The sequence below is a fragment of the Adelges cooleyi genome, unplaced genomic scaffold, assembly GCF_023614345.1.
Source record: "Adelges cooleyi isolate 19-005CV unplaced genomic scaffold, UGA_ACOO_1.1 ACOO_flye_CR_arks_rails_tigmint_CR_PRNA_651, whole genome shotgun sequence".
Classification (NCBI taxonomy): domain Eukaryota; kingdom Metazoa; phylum Arthropoda; class Insecta; order Hemiptera; family Adelgidae; genus Adelges; species Adelges cooleyi.
The window spans coordinates 1,560,388-1,578,885 of record NW_026096352.1 but is presented as its reverse complement, the minus strand read 5'-3'; the positions used below and the strand labels follow the sequence as shown (position 1 = coordinate 1,578,885).

Sequence of the window (18,498 nt, the reverse complement as noted above, 5' to 3'; positions counted from 1 at the left end):
TTACATAGGACACTCCAAAGTTATTCCCCCTGTCCCCTTAAACGGGACATTAGCCTCATATAGGAATTGTTTTACTTTGTATTGGATTACCATATTATAAAGAAAACGGCAACTTGAATTTTTCGAATAATATTGTGTAGATACTTAAAACCTACATTAGCTAAACGACCTAACTCAAGATGGTAATACATTACCTACTATTTTTTTGTTTGAATTTGTATTGTTTATATATAAGGAAAAATGTATCGTCTTCTTGATTTAGAAAGTGTCATTATCAAATGAGGTGTCTTTAATTTGGGGGCCAAAGCCTATAAAGAGACCTATTTTGCTCAATGGGAAATATGGCATTGCAATGAGGCTTACTAAGTAGTTGAGTAATTGCATTCTGATATTATTAACATTATGTTTAGAAACGAAGAAGTTATAATTATACTGCAATTTGGTAATTTGATAGCAAAAAACAATGCCAGTACAGTGAGGCCGGGGCATATTGGGGGTGAGGACATAGGTTTTCAGGAATTATTATAACTGAAAGTGAGAAAATACTTTTCAAATAAAAAATACTTCAATGCGATTATGTAGTCAGTATAGAAAAATAAAAAACAATAAAAACATTGTAATAGCTACATATAATTGTATTTAGGGTATGAAGAAGGATTAGGGTTAATCTCCTATCTATAATTTTTTGGTTTTTCTTTTACCAAAAACTTTGACTATGGATTATTGAAAAAATTATAGATATGTTATAGTGAAAATTGTTAGGAAATAAATAAAAAATGTCATACCATTTTATTGGAAAGAATTTCGGATATTTTTTCGGTTTGTCAACATATATTGATAGTATTCTTTAGGCATAATACTACCAAGCACTTTTCAAATACAATTTCTGATCTATAGATTTGCTACCATAAAGAAATCGGTTCAGCGTTTTAAAAGATATCGTGGGTCCAGACACAAATAAATAAAATCTCGTCGTTGTAAGCAAAATATCGAAATCTGATCATTGATTTGGAAAAAAAAAAATATAAAATAAAACATTGCTGAAAGGCTTTAAAACCAAATAGCTTACAAAGTAGGACTAACTAGTAGGCTTATAAAATAAATCAAAATACTATGAAGAGTTCATTTTAGTGTTAATTCTGGTTAAGCATAAAAAATATATAGTTATACTTGAAGATTCAAGAGCATAGCCAGCAGTATGAGTATTTGAGACCAAGGTTAATTATGAGAGAGGTATGTAATATGATGAGTAGAATGATATAATTTTATTAAATAGGTACAGTTATTAATTATAATTAATAAAAACTTAAAAGACATTTATAGTTTTTAGACCCGTAACAGCGTTAAAATGAAATACAAGACGGATTTACAGTTTATTGACTAACGATATTATTAATTCTAAGTTTGCATTTTATATATTTAGCTTAAATTAATAAAGTAGAATTAAAACGAGTTTTCTTAATTTTATTACTGTTATTATTATAATTGTTAGGTAACCCATGCACATATAGCATCATATTATTTTATACATAATAATATACAATGCACTCATAGTAGGCTACAATAAAGTTTGACACATTTAATAACAGTATACACTTGAAATTATATTGTACTCTATATTTATTAAGGGGTTCTGGATAGACAATTTTTCATATCAATGACTAAGGCTACAATTAAAAATGAATGAGTAATTAGTAATTAGTTACAGTTCATCAACATCCATACACTATTTTATTTTAAACTAAATACATCTACACAAAATATGTTTTATTTGGTTCATGATGATGGTTTGGAGCTAAACACATATTATTATAAGATCAGAGAGTGAGCAGTACGCAAAATTGGTTTAAATGAATTAAGTTACTTACATAATAATATAATAATAATATTTAGAAAAACAGATATGTAATTTCACCAAAAAATCATTCCTCTCTGGATTTTACATTAAGTGTTTTTTCTCAGCAGGTAAACTGCATACATAATCTTAGTTTCTATGTAATCAAATTATTATGCTAAAAATTAAGTGTACCTATAGTGTGCGTTAAGTAGATATTCACTATAAGAATAAAATTAAACACGATATTTATAATTATGTCGATGGTAATAATAATTTTAAAAGTCTTAACAAACGTGTAATAACAAACAGTTAATTTTGATTACTAAAGTGTATACAATATACTTAATATATAGACTTCTATTTATATCTAATCTAACTAAAAATTTGTGTGTAGTATTAATCTAAAGTAATTTACCATATGTATTACATGACATAAGATAATGAAAATTATTTTTAATACATGTATCATATCAATCACTTTTAAACATATTTCTTATAATAAAACATTTTACATGCTGTACATTTTGTTTGCATACTTCAAAAACTTTTAATAAAACACTAATACTATTACACTAATATTATTCTCTTAACTAGTTTTTTTCTCCCAAACAACTCAAATTTTTAGAAATTTTAGACTACACTCGTTACCTATCTTAATTAATTAAGTTTAAAAACAACATTTGTTTCCTACACTAGGAACTAAAACATGCTACCACGATAAGACATGTATTCTGATGTTTAAGAGGTTAAAACAAAAATTGTAAATTAGGATAGTTATTTTTATCATAAATCACATTATGGGTTTCAATACTTATTTACATGATATACATAAAATACTCGAGGTTGAGCTACACTACACATCAATGGAAATTCGTAGAAAATACCCAATTCCTTTTCTTTGTCAAGTGTATAGCTTGCCAGATTTTGGCATTACCCTAACAGAAAAGGTAACAAACCGCATTGGAGCGTTTAGAAAGTCGCTATTAGAGTCCTCAAATTATTCTACTACATTTTGAAAGATTTTACCTAAAAGAACATTATTAAAGCTTTGATTAGTAATTAACCAGAGCTGTTGGTTAATTAATATGTTATCTATTTTTAAACTTATTAATCGATTTCGATAAGGAACGCAATGGAACACTTAATAATATATTTTTCCTATGTTTTAATCATTGTAAATGCAAAATTTCAAGAAAATGATTCGACAAAACCGTAAAAAATGTCATCAAAACAACATTATTTTCTAAAGAATCAAAAATGATTATAATATATAGAAAAAGAATAACTACAGCAAGGTGAATACAAAACTTTTAATCATATACTACTTTCACTAAGTCGACCAATAACGGGAACGTTTTGTGCTTAACTGAAGCACCTGTAAAGTTCTGATGAATTCAGAATTTTACTCTTGAAATACTCTTGGGGGTACAAAAAGTCGAAAGTTATTCTTTTGGAGTTGTCATTGAGTGAGGCTTCGATTGATATCCCTTTTAATGATCATAGTGAGCGGGCGGTGTGCTTAACTGACACTCCTTAGAATTTCTTTCTTCAGTGGACTCCAAAGGTCCAAAGTGATATCCTGGGATGTCCAGGGTCCCTGTCCGTTGTCAGGGTATTTTGGTGTTTTCAAACTAGGTATGAATATAACACCCTTGCAGAATTTCTAAAGCCCTGGAAACTTTAGAGGATATGATTTTGTTTTGTCAGATTAGGCGTTTGGTTGCGATAATGGCACAAAAAAAAAGGCTTTGAAATTTGTTTCAGGACCACTCGAAGATCTTATCTTCCACTGCCTGTCCCCAACAGGCAGACGAAGAGGTGGAAGATGAAGAAAAACAATGTTGTGTCTGGTCGCTGGACAAGAAGAGCACTAAACAGTTTTGCGCAACACGGCGAACCAATATGATATTCTCCTCAGACCACGGACAGGCTTTCTACTCCCAGTCGGCAGCCAGCTGTCGGCCAATGATCCAACGGGTGTACAGCAAACAAAATGGTCAAAATGATCCAATAAATTTCAATAAACGAAACAAACAGCAAATTTGTTTGATGCAAAGCGACGTTTGTCGGAAGAGAAAGTATAATTAATTTATATCCACGAAAATATTTTACCTTATACTAGATATGATGGGTGTACACCGTACATATAGTTATATTAACGACTAAAATATAAACATTTTATGGTTTTCGGCACGTACCAAGTATAATAACTGTCGGTAAAACCGAGCCCTACGAACGCCCTAAAAGGGAATATTATATTGTATTTCACAGGACTCTATGGAATTGTATACTTAAATAAATTTTAGATTTTTACCGCGAGCCAAAGAGGTCGATATGAATTTTGAACATTTTTAGGACGAAAATTGTTTTACAATAATCTTATCGGTTTTTTGATAAACACATTACTTAACAACTACTTGTATACTAAATAAATATGTACTATCTTATACGTGTATATTTAAAATAATCGGCTGCAACAAAAATTCATTACAACAAATAGACGGTGATGTGCTTAACAATATAACCAAGGATGCAAAAGGCATTGAGTCGCCGAGGCTCGATTATTTGAGTCCATGTCCAACATAGGAATTAAGAAAGCCGCCACTTCGTGAGCTTCTTTTACACTCCAATCGTACTTTGAAATCAACACGTCGGCTAGGTACCAAGGTTTAAGTTTCGAAATGTACTTCATTTCACCTAAAAAATAACAATATCAAATTAACCTTAATTTTATTTATCGATAACGGTCAAACTTGAAAATAACTTAATTACAATCAAAAAATACCAAATGATTATTTAAATAATAATTGGTGCTGTCAATCTAGACGCAGTTTTAAGTACTAATATCAATAACAGTCATTACGATAACCTCTATAGTCTATTAGTATCTCTGATTTCCATTATAATCAGTTCATTTTAGTTTACTTTCTATATTGGATTAGAAATTGAAATGTATCAATCCTCTTAGAAAGTGAGTATAATAATTAATAATTTAATTGTTTCTATTGAATTAACTAATCCCAGTGATATGAAGAGTGGCCTATGATAAAAAAATCACCCTGTATATTTATTTGAATAAGTAAAAATATGCCATTTATTTATGCCATATTGTTCCATCTCCAAATCAACTATCAAAAAATGGTTTCCAACAGAATATAGAAAAAGTTCTCAACAACAAATTTATGATAGGGTTTTTACTCTAAAACCGCCCGCAGTTAGCCATGTTATTGGAATTCATATTTTTAATAGTCCGAAAAATAAATTAACTACCTAAAAGAGTTCTAATTGCTAATCTAATAATTATAATTTAAGCTTTAACATAAGATTTTGCAAAAAATTTCCTTTACCCAACTACTAAATAAACAAGGAGTTATCACGTCCTCTTACATTAGACTGTGTGTGAAGAAACATTTTGTTTTTACTTACCCCTCCCCCTCTTCCTAGTTACAGTCCATTGAAACTGGTAGCTTAATAACTTGTTAAAAAAAAATGTATCTCGAAACATAAAAAAAAAATATTTTCAAGTGTTATATTGTAGCTTACAAATGGAAAAGAAATTTTATTAGTATTTAATTCATTAGAATTTTAAAGAGTAAGTTAGAATATCAAAACACTTTTAGAAAAAAACCGTCTAAAATACATATTTTGTCAAACGGTACAAACTAGTGGGTAATTTAAAATATGTAATTTATGTAATCCGATTACCGTTGTCTGTAAAAAGACGACAAGAGTATTTTCCCATGTTAATGATATACAAGGGTATGTTTCCCAAAAGTTCAATTATATGTGCGATATGATCGTCGTCCTTGGTGAAAGAGGGTCCTTTGTGCGGATCGAATAGGAAGTCTCCTGTAGCCATTTCGAATATCTAAAAATCAACAACTACATTAATCACTTAAATACATAATCTGGCCAACGCTAAATACTAGGTACTAAAGAAATGTTGCCAATTTTCGATACATTGGTCAAAATATGCTGTTACTAACCACACACGCTGTGCTCCAAATGTCTGCATGTGTGTCGTAGCCGGAACCGAGTAACACTTCCAAACTTCTGTATTGGCGAGTCTGGATTTTATCATAATAAAGGCCGGACTTCTAATAAATAAATAAAATATATATATATATATAAATAAAATGACGTTAGAATAATATTATTATGACGTATGCGTTTTGACTTGTGAGTTGTACTGTAATAGCCAAAATCCAATGAAAACCCGCGTCAAATCCAAATACAAGAAAAACCTCTAAATAAACCTTTCAACAAATAGCATTCGAACACACATCCATATATTAGTATTGAATAGGTACGACGAAAATCCATTAAGGTAAAATGAAAAAATATTTTATTTGGGTTTTTCGATTTGAAACGTTGAATGAATGTACAGGAAAATATTCTATTATAATAGTAAATTGAATTTTTTATTGGGTTTGGACGCAAGGCGTTCATGCTTTGACAGCATTTCTGGTACTTAACGTATATTTTATAGGGGGGGGGGGCGTGCAATGCTTGAATTTTCTCTATACGGAAATCAAGTTAACATTAAAAAAATTGTTTTGATACATTCTTCATACATTTTATCCAGAATGATTATAAATCATTTCTATGGAAAAACGCCGCAAATTAATATGTCACTTTTTCCAACTTTCAGGAAAATACAATTAAAGTTTTATAAATTGACTCTAAAAAACGTTTTTCTTATTTCCATTACATTGATAGAAATATAATTACATTCCGTACCAGTAACTGAACCGAAAATTGATTTTTGGGTTGTATAAACATATTATTATTACGTCGAGAGTCGAAGGAGAAGGAAGGGGTCATACTGTGTAATTTTTTTTTAGACATTATATCAAACTATTTATTTTCGCATAGCAGTATATTGGATTTTTTTTTTTAAACATCAGTTTCCGTATTAGCAACCGCATAGCTCGATAATGAAAGCAATCAGAGACAGCATATTCTCCCACAGAAGTGTCATACTTATTTTTTAACATATGTGTATAAATACATATCAACTTGTGTCATCGTAACACGGATTTAATAATAATAATTCAAACGGTATACTGGCAAATATTTAACGCTAACAAATGCCTTACCGCATAACGTCCGTTGCCTAAATCGGCGATTTTTATATTGATGTCGCCCAACTGATCTATCATATCGTTGAGACTTTTAAACTTGATCACGGATTGTGGTGGTCGATCTCCATTTTTATACTTCTCTGTAAGAAAAAATCATTAATTTCAAATAAGTAATATCCCTACTATTTATGACAATAAACAAAAAATAATCCTGTTTTATTGTTTATCAACAGCTGCAGTGATCAAGATAGAGTGGTTGCCAGGCCTAATAATTTTATACCTGGCATCAAATATGGCCTCTGACTTTAATGTACACATTATTGTTACACTTATCTATGCTGACTAAGAAAAATCAGGAAACGATATTGTATAGACTTAATGATTTTCAAAATTGTTTCTTATAACAAAGGAGTTGTCACTTGTAAAGAAGAATAGTTTCAAATCTTAAAGGTATTTTATAATAATATTTGATAAAATGTTGGGGATGTAGTCGGTGATAATATAGTATCAATTACCTTAAAACTGGGTATTAAATTGTCTATCTTACTTTGAAAACAGTTGTTATTTATTAAAAAAGTCCATTTCAACAAAGTCGTGAGTCCACAGGTCATCTACGATAAAGCAGGAGAGTACATTTAAAATAAACTTATCTTAGTCTCTTAGGAAATGTTGAACTGAATCAGTTGTGTATCGTGTAGGTTACTATTAATTTGACTTTTAAAAGTCACTCTCAACAGTTACATGTTTAAACTAATATTTTTTACTTGATAATTTCATACAGTATATATATATATATATATATATATATAAGTTTTTTTTTTTATTAGCCTTTATGGTTAATATTATTAGTTATTACCTTTTAAAATGTGACGTTTTATAATTTTCAAAGTTAAGCCAATGCCTATGTGTACAAATAATTGTGTTTTTATCATTTTAAACCCTTACTTAAATACATAAATTGATTGTAACTTTGATTGGCAAGTGTTTTGATGTACTCGGGTTTTGCGCAAAGCAATATATTTTCCGGTTTGATGTCCGTATGAATTATATCACATGAATCGTGGAGGAACGCTAATCCTTGTAACACCTGAAATAAATAAATTTTAGTATTGGAATGGTAAAACATTTGAACCCTGGCAAACGTATAAATCACAAAAACGAAAAACGAGTACAACAGAGATTAAAATATTATAAAAAGAGAAGTTTACTGCTAATGTATCCATTTAGAAAACGGTCAATTATAATTTATTATGACATGTTACGGTTTTGTTTTTGTATTTAGACAAATAACACATTCCTCGAGTCGCTTTTGTTTTCCTGTAAATTCTTTGAAATAGTTTTAGAAACAATTTTGAGATACATTTTGTGGACAAAATGTAAGTCTTGATAGTCCAAAATGACATTTTTGGGAAATCTGCCAGGACGCGTGTGGCGCGTAGGAGTTTTACAAATTATAATATTCACCGTTAATGTATAGAAGTTCATAAAAATAACTAGAATGACTTTTTTTAAAGAAAATGAGTGGCGCAGAATGAATATAACAAGGAAAATTTGTTTTTTTTTTAATATGTGTAATGTTTTATTGAAGTAAAAAAAGTAATCGCAAGTTACTTCTGAAATTTAACTTGCATTACAAAAAACGCGACAAAAAATATAAAACAACTGTGGGTTTAAGTATTTTTTTTTAAATTTAATTTTGGTCGACCGTTTACGCCGGTTTAATTTAGACATCAAGTATAGTTGAACAAGACCAAGACCAAACTTTCTTCAAAGCTCTAGTTTCGAAAATAAGGTCCAACAAACTACCAACAAATGTGTTGGATAAGTTTAATTAAATGTCTGCTAAGGTTGTGCTGCTAACTTAATGAAGGTTTAGGTCCTGAATAGTATCTTGAAACTAATAAACCAGACCGGATATTTACTTAATACCATTTGAGCAATCACACTTAAATTACAACTAAACCGAGCTGCCCTTTTGTTTAACCAATGCAACGGTTCATTTCACTATAGCGACATAATATGCTAATATTGAAAATGTTTTTACCGGTAACCGAATAGAAGTGGTCGTTTAATGCCATGTACTATTTTTATTTTTTATTTTTGTACTTTTTAGTAATTCCAACGATTGTCTTTGCTCATACCTGTCTGGTTATGTTGCGCAACAAGTGTAGTGGTAAACCGTGGTATTGTGTCTTTTCTATTAGTGCCAACACATTTGGTCCAAGAACCTCCAACGCCAAGACAATGTGATCCCCTCGTGGTCCATCAACTACGAAATCGTCGATCAATTCGATGACTCGTTGACCAAAAAAATTCGAATTTCTGTGGCGATTGATCTAAACGCCGAATACAAAAATACATTATTTATACACTTGCTTGACTAAAGATCCAATGTTAAGTGGAACTAATAGCTCTATTAAATTCCTGGCTGTACAATAATTATAATGAGTTTTTAATTCTGTGTCAACACCGACGATACACTTTCCAATCACAGAAAACTTTTACTTAAATACATATGGATTTATTTTACATCTCTATTTAGCGATCCCAACTAGTTTAGTTAAATGTTTTAAACAAACATGACTAAATCAATTTAAAATTCAATTAATTTTGTACCATTGCACGTGCACAGAATGGGTTTTACGTGCAATGACGCTACTACAAGTACATTTTCATATTTGAATACTTATGACTAACACATTTCAGAAATCGTATCTCCTCTATTGCGCTCATTGTGTACTCGGAAGAGCTTTTCACTATCTTGAGCGCCGCAAAACTGGGTTCTCTGAAAATGTTAAAACAAACATGGTCAATAGTTAACTATATTGTAATTCAACAAGCTATTATTAACATTATTGTGTTACAACTGGACAAAAGGTCATAGAATAATATGGTGGTTAACATTTTTGTTCATTAAAAAGATCCAAGTAGGTCTCTTAAGTGCAGAGAGGTAAGATTTAACAAACATTGAGCAGTTACCAAACCTAACGGCGATGGTTAGGAGTGTTTTTTACTATTTGTTTATTAAAGAGTAATTTAGTTTGATTGACGGCCAAAATCTGTAGATGAGTTTACCAGAGACATATTTTATACAACACTAATGATATTCGAACTATTCATTAAAGACTATCACAGCAAGTAAGAATTATTTTTAATTGTATTATGGCAAACCCAATTATCTGTCATACTATCAGATAAAACATACATTTTTTAACAGCTATTCGGCTTGTAAATAGTGTATTGGATAACAATGAAAATATTTAATAAGAAACACATTTCAACCACGTCTGGTGTATTTAATAGTAAGTAGTAATTAATTTTGAATATTAACGATTAGAATTGCACTTCTAAGAAGATCTGAACGGGTGTAACCACCATTAATGTTACTTTTAAACACAACGCCGAGAGGTTTGGAAGCCATGCCAAAAAACATTTATCGCCAAAATGCATACTGTAAGTATATCTAATATTCTATACACTTAAAAAGTTTCCACAAGAGACTCAGACACTTGCAATGTTTACGTCGTCGTTTGTCCAAGTAGGTCACCGATTGACTGTGCATCAATATTAATCTATTTTCAGTCGGCGAGCTTCTGCGAAAAGCTTTTAAAACCGAATCGACTGTTACCTATTATCTATTACTGGGAAACAGAAAGTTTTCTACTGATAAAAAAACATGATCTCACGAAGATCAATTTAGTAGGTACCGTTTCACTGATATCTATTCCAAGAGTTTCAGAAACCGTCGATCGTACACCACACGTATTATATATTATACTATGACAAGTTAAACCGCTAAACGGTTGAATACTTTGAAGTATACGGTTAGCATAACTTACTCTATATTCTTTGCCAACCAAACTGTGGAAAAATGTCCGAAACCAAGCTGGCTTATTATGTCATAGCCGTTGACGTGGGATCCAAGGCGAGCGGAATAATGTAGATTTTCGGTTAATCCAATCGGTTCTTCGTTCTCAGATTCAGAAAGCAACAAATTAGTGGTAATCGATCTGGCCGGAGCTTGTGGATTCGAACTGGAATAACAAAATCAAACAATTAGCATTTATTTTTGGTAAACGGTATTTGTCATTACAGCTTATCACACATTAGTTGTACATATTTTTATATAATATATTGACAATTATTAGGGGTTTTGATAAGCTAAAAATAGCCTCCAATAGTTAGGTGAGGTCTAATATATTACAGAGCTCATATATACAGAGTCGCTTATTTTACACAGACCTTCAGTATTGGCAGTTTGGGAAATGTAAATAATGTTGAAAATAGACATCTAAGTTTGGGGGCCAAATTTTCTTTCAGAAAACTTTTTCAAAAAAACAATTTTTCATTTTTTTTTCATTCTACTTCAAGTGATTGGTCATAGTATAAAATTTTCAAGTGCAAATTTACTGTTGTCCATGTATGAATAACTATGTATGTAATTTGTAACGACACATTTAGAAATACGACAGAAACCTGCCACTCATGCCAAATGACCGTTGACCGTGCTCTTAAAATACCGCAGAAAAACTAAACTAAACAACCACTTTATAGTGCATCAAATTAGTTGACGAAATACGGCCACTAAACCGAAATAGCAAAACTTCGGTATTTTAATTTATTAATTTTTGGAAGAAAATATGTGTCAAGTTGGAAAAAATAATCAAATGTTTAGTAAATGACCTGGATTTGAACCAAAAACCCACATTGCCGAACGGTTGCTTTGAGTTACCTAACCTAATGAGTTAACTCCCACATTGTTTGGTTATAACAATTTATTTCAATAAGTATTACAAACTATGCTAGTCATTAGAAAAATTTATTAATTATTATTAATCATTTATCATTTTTTATTTTTTTTTATTTGTGTGGATTATGACTCGATTAACAGATAATCGAAGAAATAATCAAATAATTGAAGAACAGCTGGCACTCGTTAACTAAACTAACGAATTTTGAAGGATCGGTTGACTTCAAAGTGAAACTGTTAATGTATTAATACCACAAACTTCCAATCGATCGCGGTTTTTTGCCATACCACATAAAAAAGTAAAAACTTAATTGATGCGCTAGCTGCTTATAGTCTCGACAGAAACCGAACATGTATTTTTCTAAGACTACAATGACATGGCTTTTGACACCGTAGAAGAATTTGTTGATGTTAATATCAGTGCTACAGCACTAGTTACAATTAAAATACTAATAATTACAATAATAATATATGGTCTAAAGACATATGTTTTATAATTTTTTCTAAAAAAATAAAATAGGTACTCAACAATTCCAGAATCAAAATCTGAAATCGAAACTCAATCAAAAACATATGAACCAACATTACAAAACCATTTACAGTAGAAATGTATTTCAAGCAAATTATAAATAATAATATTAATAATTATTATCGTATATAATATATACATTACATTTGTTTTTATCTTTAGTTATATCTTATATTATCTATATATTCAGTTTTATGCTGTCGTTGTATTGCAAAATTCATCTTCGGTTTAATATTTTGTTTCTTTAATTTTTCCCGTTGAATTTTTAGTTTCCATGTATTGTTATTTTCCAACCATCATATCTTTTGTAACTTTGTGGGCTTTTTTCAGTTACTATCGCTTCTTTGAACACCCTATTTCCAAATTAAGCTTCTTGGTTCAGTATTTTTATTTTGCCTAACTGATTGTTATGACCGTTATTTTCTGCATGTTTGCCTTTTGTTGATTTGTCTATTCTTTTTTAGTCAACATCCCTTCTGTTATCCGGGCCTCTATTGCTCTTCCGTCTGTCCAATGTGTATGGCATGCCCATAATCATGGTAATTTATGAGCATACCTACTATTACTTTAATTTAACATCACTAGACACAACCATGTAATAGTTCTTCGAATTTCGATATTGAACAAAATACCGCAAGAGATATTTTGAGGACGTGCGGTTGTATGTAGATTTTGTCTCCGTACATTCCAAAACGTGCACCACCGTTAACGATGAAAAATGCCTAACATTTAATTAATGAATACCGCCAAGCTATAGTAATAGATTCCAACATGCACGGTGCATACGGTACAAATATTCGAAGAGTTAGGTGTAAACGTGGCAGAAAAGGGACTTTTGTCAATGTCCGGCACGCGATCCCGTGAAAATCGACTTTTCCTGGAGTTGTTTGGCCTTTTCGAAAAGCTGTCCTATACACTTACGGATTAAACTTGACCATTATTCGGTCAAGAAAACCGTTATGACATGTATTGTACAAGTCCTTATATTCTCTGCTTTACTGAAACCGAATTCCAATCGGGGATTATGTACCACTAAATTAATTTTTTTTCAATCGCAAAACATTGCCACAGAGCAATACAAAATATCGAAAATCCTTTTTAGCATTTGGTCATTTTGATCATCGAATGACATGTATCAGAAATATATCACGAATGTGTTGTAAAAATAATCTAAGAACCTGTTTTGACCGCTTATAGATTTTGTCGTTTCTCAAAAATAATTTGTTCTCAATTTGATTTAGATATCGGATTTAAAATACATTACATTGTGTCAGCCGAAGGCCCAGATTAACGATAAGGGGTTATAATTTAATTCGTTTTCAAACACTAATCTTCGACATTTCTTCTCATAGTCGGTTTGCTTATTTCTCCTTGGTCAGAATTTGCTTTTGCTTCTAAAATTACATTTCACTAATTTCTGCTCGCTATCTCGTCGTTTAATAATTGTCGTCCATTATTGCAAATTAAATTTTAATCAAATCATATATTTCCTCGTGAATTATTACAAGGATTCAGTAAGTTCCATGTCTATAACATAAAGGACACAGGAAGACATTATCCTATAGTTATCTACAAATGATAACGTGAAACCCGGTATTTTCAAATAGTTTACACTGGAAATTTAAAAAAAAAATTAAATGATATATAAGATTTAATTACGTTTTAATTGGTATTCTATGCGGCTGTTATACAGACCTAACATTTAAAAAAAGAACTTTTTTAAGATATCGACAGGATGAGTTTGTTATTATTAAACGAGTTGCAAATTTAGTTTGACTTGACTTGACGACGAGTTATTAAACAATACAATTAGTTCCATTAACATGAAAGTTGCTAACATAAACAGAAAAATGTAAAAGTGTCTTGTATTATAGTAGTATAGTAAATAATATAGTATGTAATGCATATAGGTATTTAATTATTATAATTCGGTTATGGAAGGAGATTTGTTTTGCAGCGATGGGCCTTAATGGCCTTTAAAGCTGGAAGAAGAAGAAGAAGAAGAAGAATTCGGTTATAATAGCCAGAGTGCACAATATTATTCGATTATGATTGATATTGTTTTGACTTTTAAATATTGTAAATGGTCATGGTTAGATTTGTTGACCATGTTTTTGGATAAAAATGTCCTAACGCAAATTTAGTAACTTTTCGTGGTTTTTAAATAAATGTAGTGAAAATATTTGTTTACTGTGAATACTAAAGATTTTACTTAACTAAAATCCAGAAAACAACTAATAAACACCACTAAATCATTCAACTATTGTCTATTCATCTTTACTATATTTACATGCTCAGATTTTTCGGTTAGTTTTAACTATTTCATAGTAGCATTGATTATAAATATTATATTATATTGTTTGCATTATACTTATATTAATATTATAATATTTGAAAAATTGTTAGATAAACCTCACGAAACTTCCGGTAATGGACCTAAGATGGTCTTGACGGCAGAGCCTTTCATAGAAAACCCGTCGCTGAAAAAAGTACAAAAGGCTATAAAGAAGTTAAAGAACAACAAAGCTCCAATAGAGAACCTAATAAACGCAGAAATTATAAAATCAGGTGGTCCCACACTAGGTGGTCCATAATTTTATTAATCTGTATACTATCCTAGGGTGACCACACGTCCCGATTTTTAGATTCTTATTTTGATTATAATTGTTGCGTCACATTGTTGTCGGTGATATAAAACGTAAATAATGTCATAATACCATAATAGTGTTATATTTTCGTATATTTTGATATCATTGGATTATTATTAGAACAATCTCACTGGTCGCGGCCAGTTCGTTATCTACAATATTATTAGATCTATGTACTATTGTAAATGTTATTTGTTATAATATTTGTACTCCTTCAGTCTACATTTTGTCCGTCGTAGTAATAGTGTTCAGTCGTAGTGGTGTCATTTAAAATATACAGTTTGTTTATTTTTTTCTCACAATGCCGAAAAGGAGGTGTGTTTTTGCTCCAAATTTAAAATCCGAATTTCCTTTTTTAAAAGATGCTGATGAAGTTGGAAAAGTGTTTTTTACAATATGTAAATCGGTATTTTCTATAGAACATGGTGGACTTTCAGATATAAAACAACATACGACAAAAGTGAAAAAACATTTATTGGCGTTATCAGCTGCATCAAAAAATGAAAAGATAACTTCTTTTTTTTTAAAGAATAATCCGAGTGGATCCACTGACGAAAGTAGACGTACCGCGGCACAAGAAGGGATATTCGCATTTCATACAGTTGTACACAATCACTCATTTCGATCGATGGATTGCACATTATCTCTTTTAAAACAAATTTATAATAAAAAATTCGCTTGTGCTCGAACTAAGGCTGAATCGATTGTTTTAAATGTGCTAGCTCCTTTCGCCATGCAACAGATTTGTAAGGAATTAGAAAATATGAATTTTGCTACTATCATGATAGATACTTCTAACCATCAAAATCTGAAAATCGTACCCATTTTATTACGTTATTTTAATCCAAATCTGGGAGTACAAATTAAAGTTTTTGAAGTGACAAATTTAAAAGGAGAAACAGCAGATATTTTATCAAATTACATAATTGAATGTTTGAAAAAATACAAGTTATTGGATAAAATTATTGCATTTTCTGGTGACAATTGCAATACTAACTTTGGAGGTATTTTACGAAAAGAAAAAAAAAATGTTTTTTCAATCTTAAATAATAATTTAAAAACGAATAATAATGGGATAGGTTGCGCTGCTCATATTTTGCATAATGCAATTCAATCAAGTGCTGATATGTTACCTATTGATGTAGAAATTATAGTGAACAAAAATTTTCAATTTTTTCATATCTATACAGTTCGAGTTGAACATTTGAAAGAGTTTTGCGAATATGCAAATGTCGAATATAAAAACATACTTGGAAGTGTAAGAACTCGTTGGCTATCTTTATTACCGGCCATAACAAGAATTATTGATATTTACCAAGGTTTAAAATTATACTTCGAAAAACAGGAAAAGTGTCCAACCATTTTAAAATCTTTTTTTAATGATCCTATGTCTAAAGTATGGTTTTATTTTTTGCAAAGCCAATTAAAAGTTGTCTGTGATACTGTGACAAAAATAGAAGGAGTTAAAATATCAGCATGCGGAGAAATTAGAGATTTTGGTTGGAAAAATAAAAAATAGAAAAAATCAAAATTTTCTTACATCAAATATTTTATCGATTTTAAATGATTTGAAAAACAATAATATGTATGATCAAAACTCATTCAAAAAAAGTACTGATCTATTTTATAATACTTTTTTATCTTACATAGAAAAATGGGGTTGCCATTTTGACGAGTTAAAAGTATTTCGTTAGGTTCAATTAATAAATTGCCCTACTTGGGAAACTGTTCAAAAATGTATACAATTTCTTATAGAAAAAAACCAAAATAATACAAACCTGGAAAACTGGTTGAAGATAATTTGTTTCACGAATTCAGTCATATTGATCAAGTTTTTCAATCACGAATAAATGAATGGCAAAAAAGTTCAGCTAAATTGGAAGTTAAGTGGTGTGAAATATTTGAGTACACTAAAGCTCATAACATTGACACAACTAACATATCAGCAATTGTAGAGTATGCTTTAGCAATGCCGGGTACAAATGCTGCAGTAGAAAGGATTTTTTCTACCATTAATGTCTTATGGACGGACGAAAAAAATCGTTTTTTAGTTGAAACTATAAAATCAATTATCATAGTGAAAACACATTTTTCAAACTATTCTTGCAATGATTTTTATAATATTTTATTAAAAGAAAATAAATTACTTGATGCAATTAAATCAAATAAAATTGTTTTCATGTATCTACTATATATTTAAAAAATTATTCATCAGATTATTTTGTTTTTTGAAATGTCCCGTATTTTTATTTTATTTTTATGGCCACCCCTATACTATCCCCCTTTTATTTTGTAATTGTCTGACGCGTTTCTCATATGATCAATTAATATGTTTTTTTTTCATATAGGTTTTTGTCCTTAATATATTCGTGCTTATTAGATATATTCTGTCTGCATTTTACCGATTTCGAGAAAAACGACATTTTACCTTAGTTTACCCTAGAAAACTGTAGATAGGACGAACCTATCATGAGCTCCACAAATGCACGTAGCACGTTCCAAGTAATACACCCTAAGACTTTCCAGAGAGCCAAAAATCTGAAAATCGCATTTTTGTTGGTTAAAACATTTTTCCTTAGCACTGCGGTATATTTGGTTATATCGTTAATTGTAATGTAGTGTAATTTTTTAATAAACAAATGTTGCAAAAAAATTCGTATGGTTTTATTTTATTTAACTTATTAAAATGTATAAATGCTTGCTGAAATTTCCTGTCGCCAAAATTTCCTAAAACCTGCTGCAAGGTTGTAAAAATAGAAGAAAACACTTAGGAATTTTTGAAAGGGTGTAATACTCTAACTATTAGATTAGTCAAGTATGTCCTCTGAGTTTTCTCTATTAGCGTTTAATAGCTAGTTAAATCAATTTCCAACCAGACCGAAAGAAGAAATTATATTCTCTCCCTTTCATGGAAAAACACTGAATCACATGTTCATCCCTCCCCTCCATTTGTTACTGCCCTCTTCTTATCTGTCTCTAATCAGGAGTCATTATCAGCTGCCTCTCTAACAAGCACCCGTTATCAGTTGTTTCTTATCACTGTCGGGAAAACTGTAGCGGGAAATCGATGACGCTAGTTCCAGATGGACCCCCAGTCCTAAACATTAACCATAGTAGAATGTAGGTTACCGTTGCAGGATGGGCGCGGCCGACCTAATGAGTCGCTTGTGCTTGCGGCCGTACCACCGGTCGTCTTCGGTGGCCGCGACCACTGTGGTCTGTGGACGAAACGGCACGTGGTCTTCCGGCCCTCCACATTGGCTACCGACTGCCGGCCTCCTCCTGACTTTCGCCACGTTTATTCCCCCACATACGTACAAAGCGTACACGACAGCCACGAACGCCAACAGCTGACAAGCGCACTTGAACGCGTGTCCGACCACAGTGTCGGCCGAAGTCACCAACTTGGGTTGGCCGTCGCCCGTGCCGTTGGCGTAACACCACGACATCGGTGTATTGGTGGCCAGCACGGTGCGGGCGTTACTACCAAAAGCGCTGTCGGCCGGCCACAAAGGCCGGTGATTCGATATTAACGGTTTCTAGTAAGGGATTCGAATTCGACATGGCGTCTGACAACGACGGACAAACGACACGCAAACGAACGGCCAGAAATTTTTCAGAGCACTGCCGTCGGTCGGCCAAAATAGTCT

General features: G+C 31.2%; 1 protein-coding gene across 1 annotated transcript in view; it reads right to left on the bottom strand.

Annotated features, from left to right (window-relative positions):
- Positions 1–1,337: 1,337 nt before the first annotated feature.
- The window catches only part of LOC126844721 (SRSF protein kinase 3-like), a 42,789-nt gene continuing 25,628 nt past the window's right edge, over positions 1,338–18,498 (bottom strand). Inside the window, exons 3-10 of the mRNA XM_050583102.1 lie at positions 10,761–10,955; positions 9,619–9,706; positions 9,063–9,257; positions 7,867–8,008; positions 6,937–7,061; positions 5,824–5,934; positions 5,543–5,705; positions 1,338–4,534 (exon numbers count right to left, since the gene is read on the bottom strand). Of these exons, the coding sequence (XP_050439059.1) occupies positions 4,350–4,534; positions 5,543–5,705; positions 5,824–5,934; positions 6,937–7,061; positions 7,867–8,008; positions 9,063–9,257; positions 9,619–9,706; positions 10,761–10,955 (1,204 nt within the window). The 3' untranslated portion in view covers positions 1,338–4,349. The remainder of the gene's footprint in view (positions 4,535–5,542; positions 5,706–5,823; positions 5,935–6,936; positions 7,062–7,866; positions 8,009–9,062; positions 9,258–9,618; positions 9,707–10,760; positions 10,956–18,498) is intronic.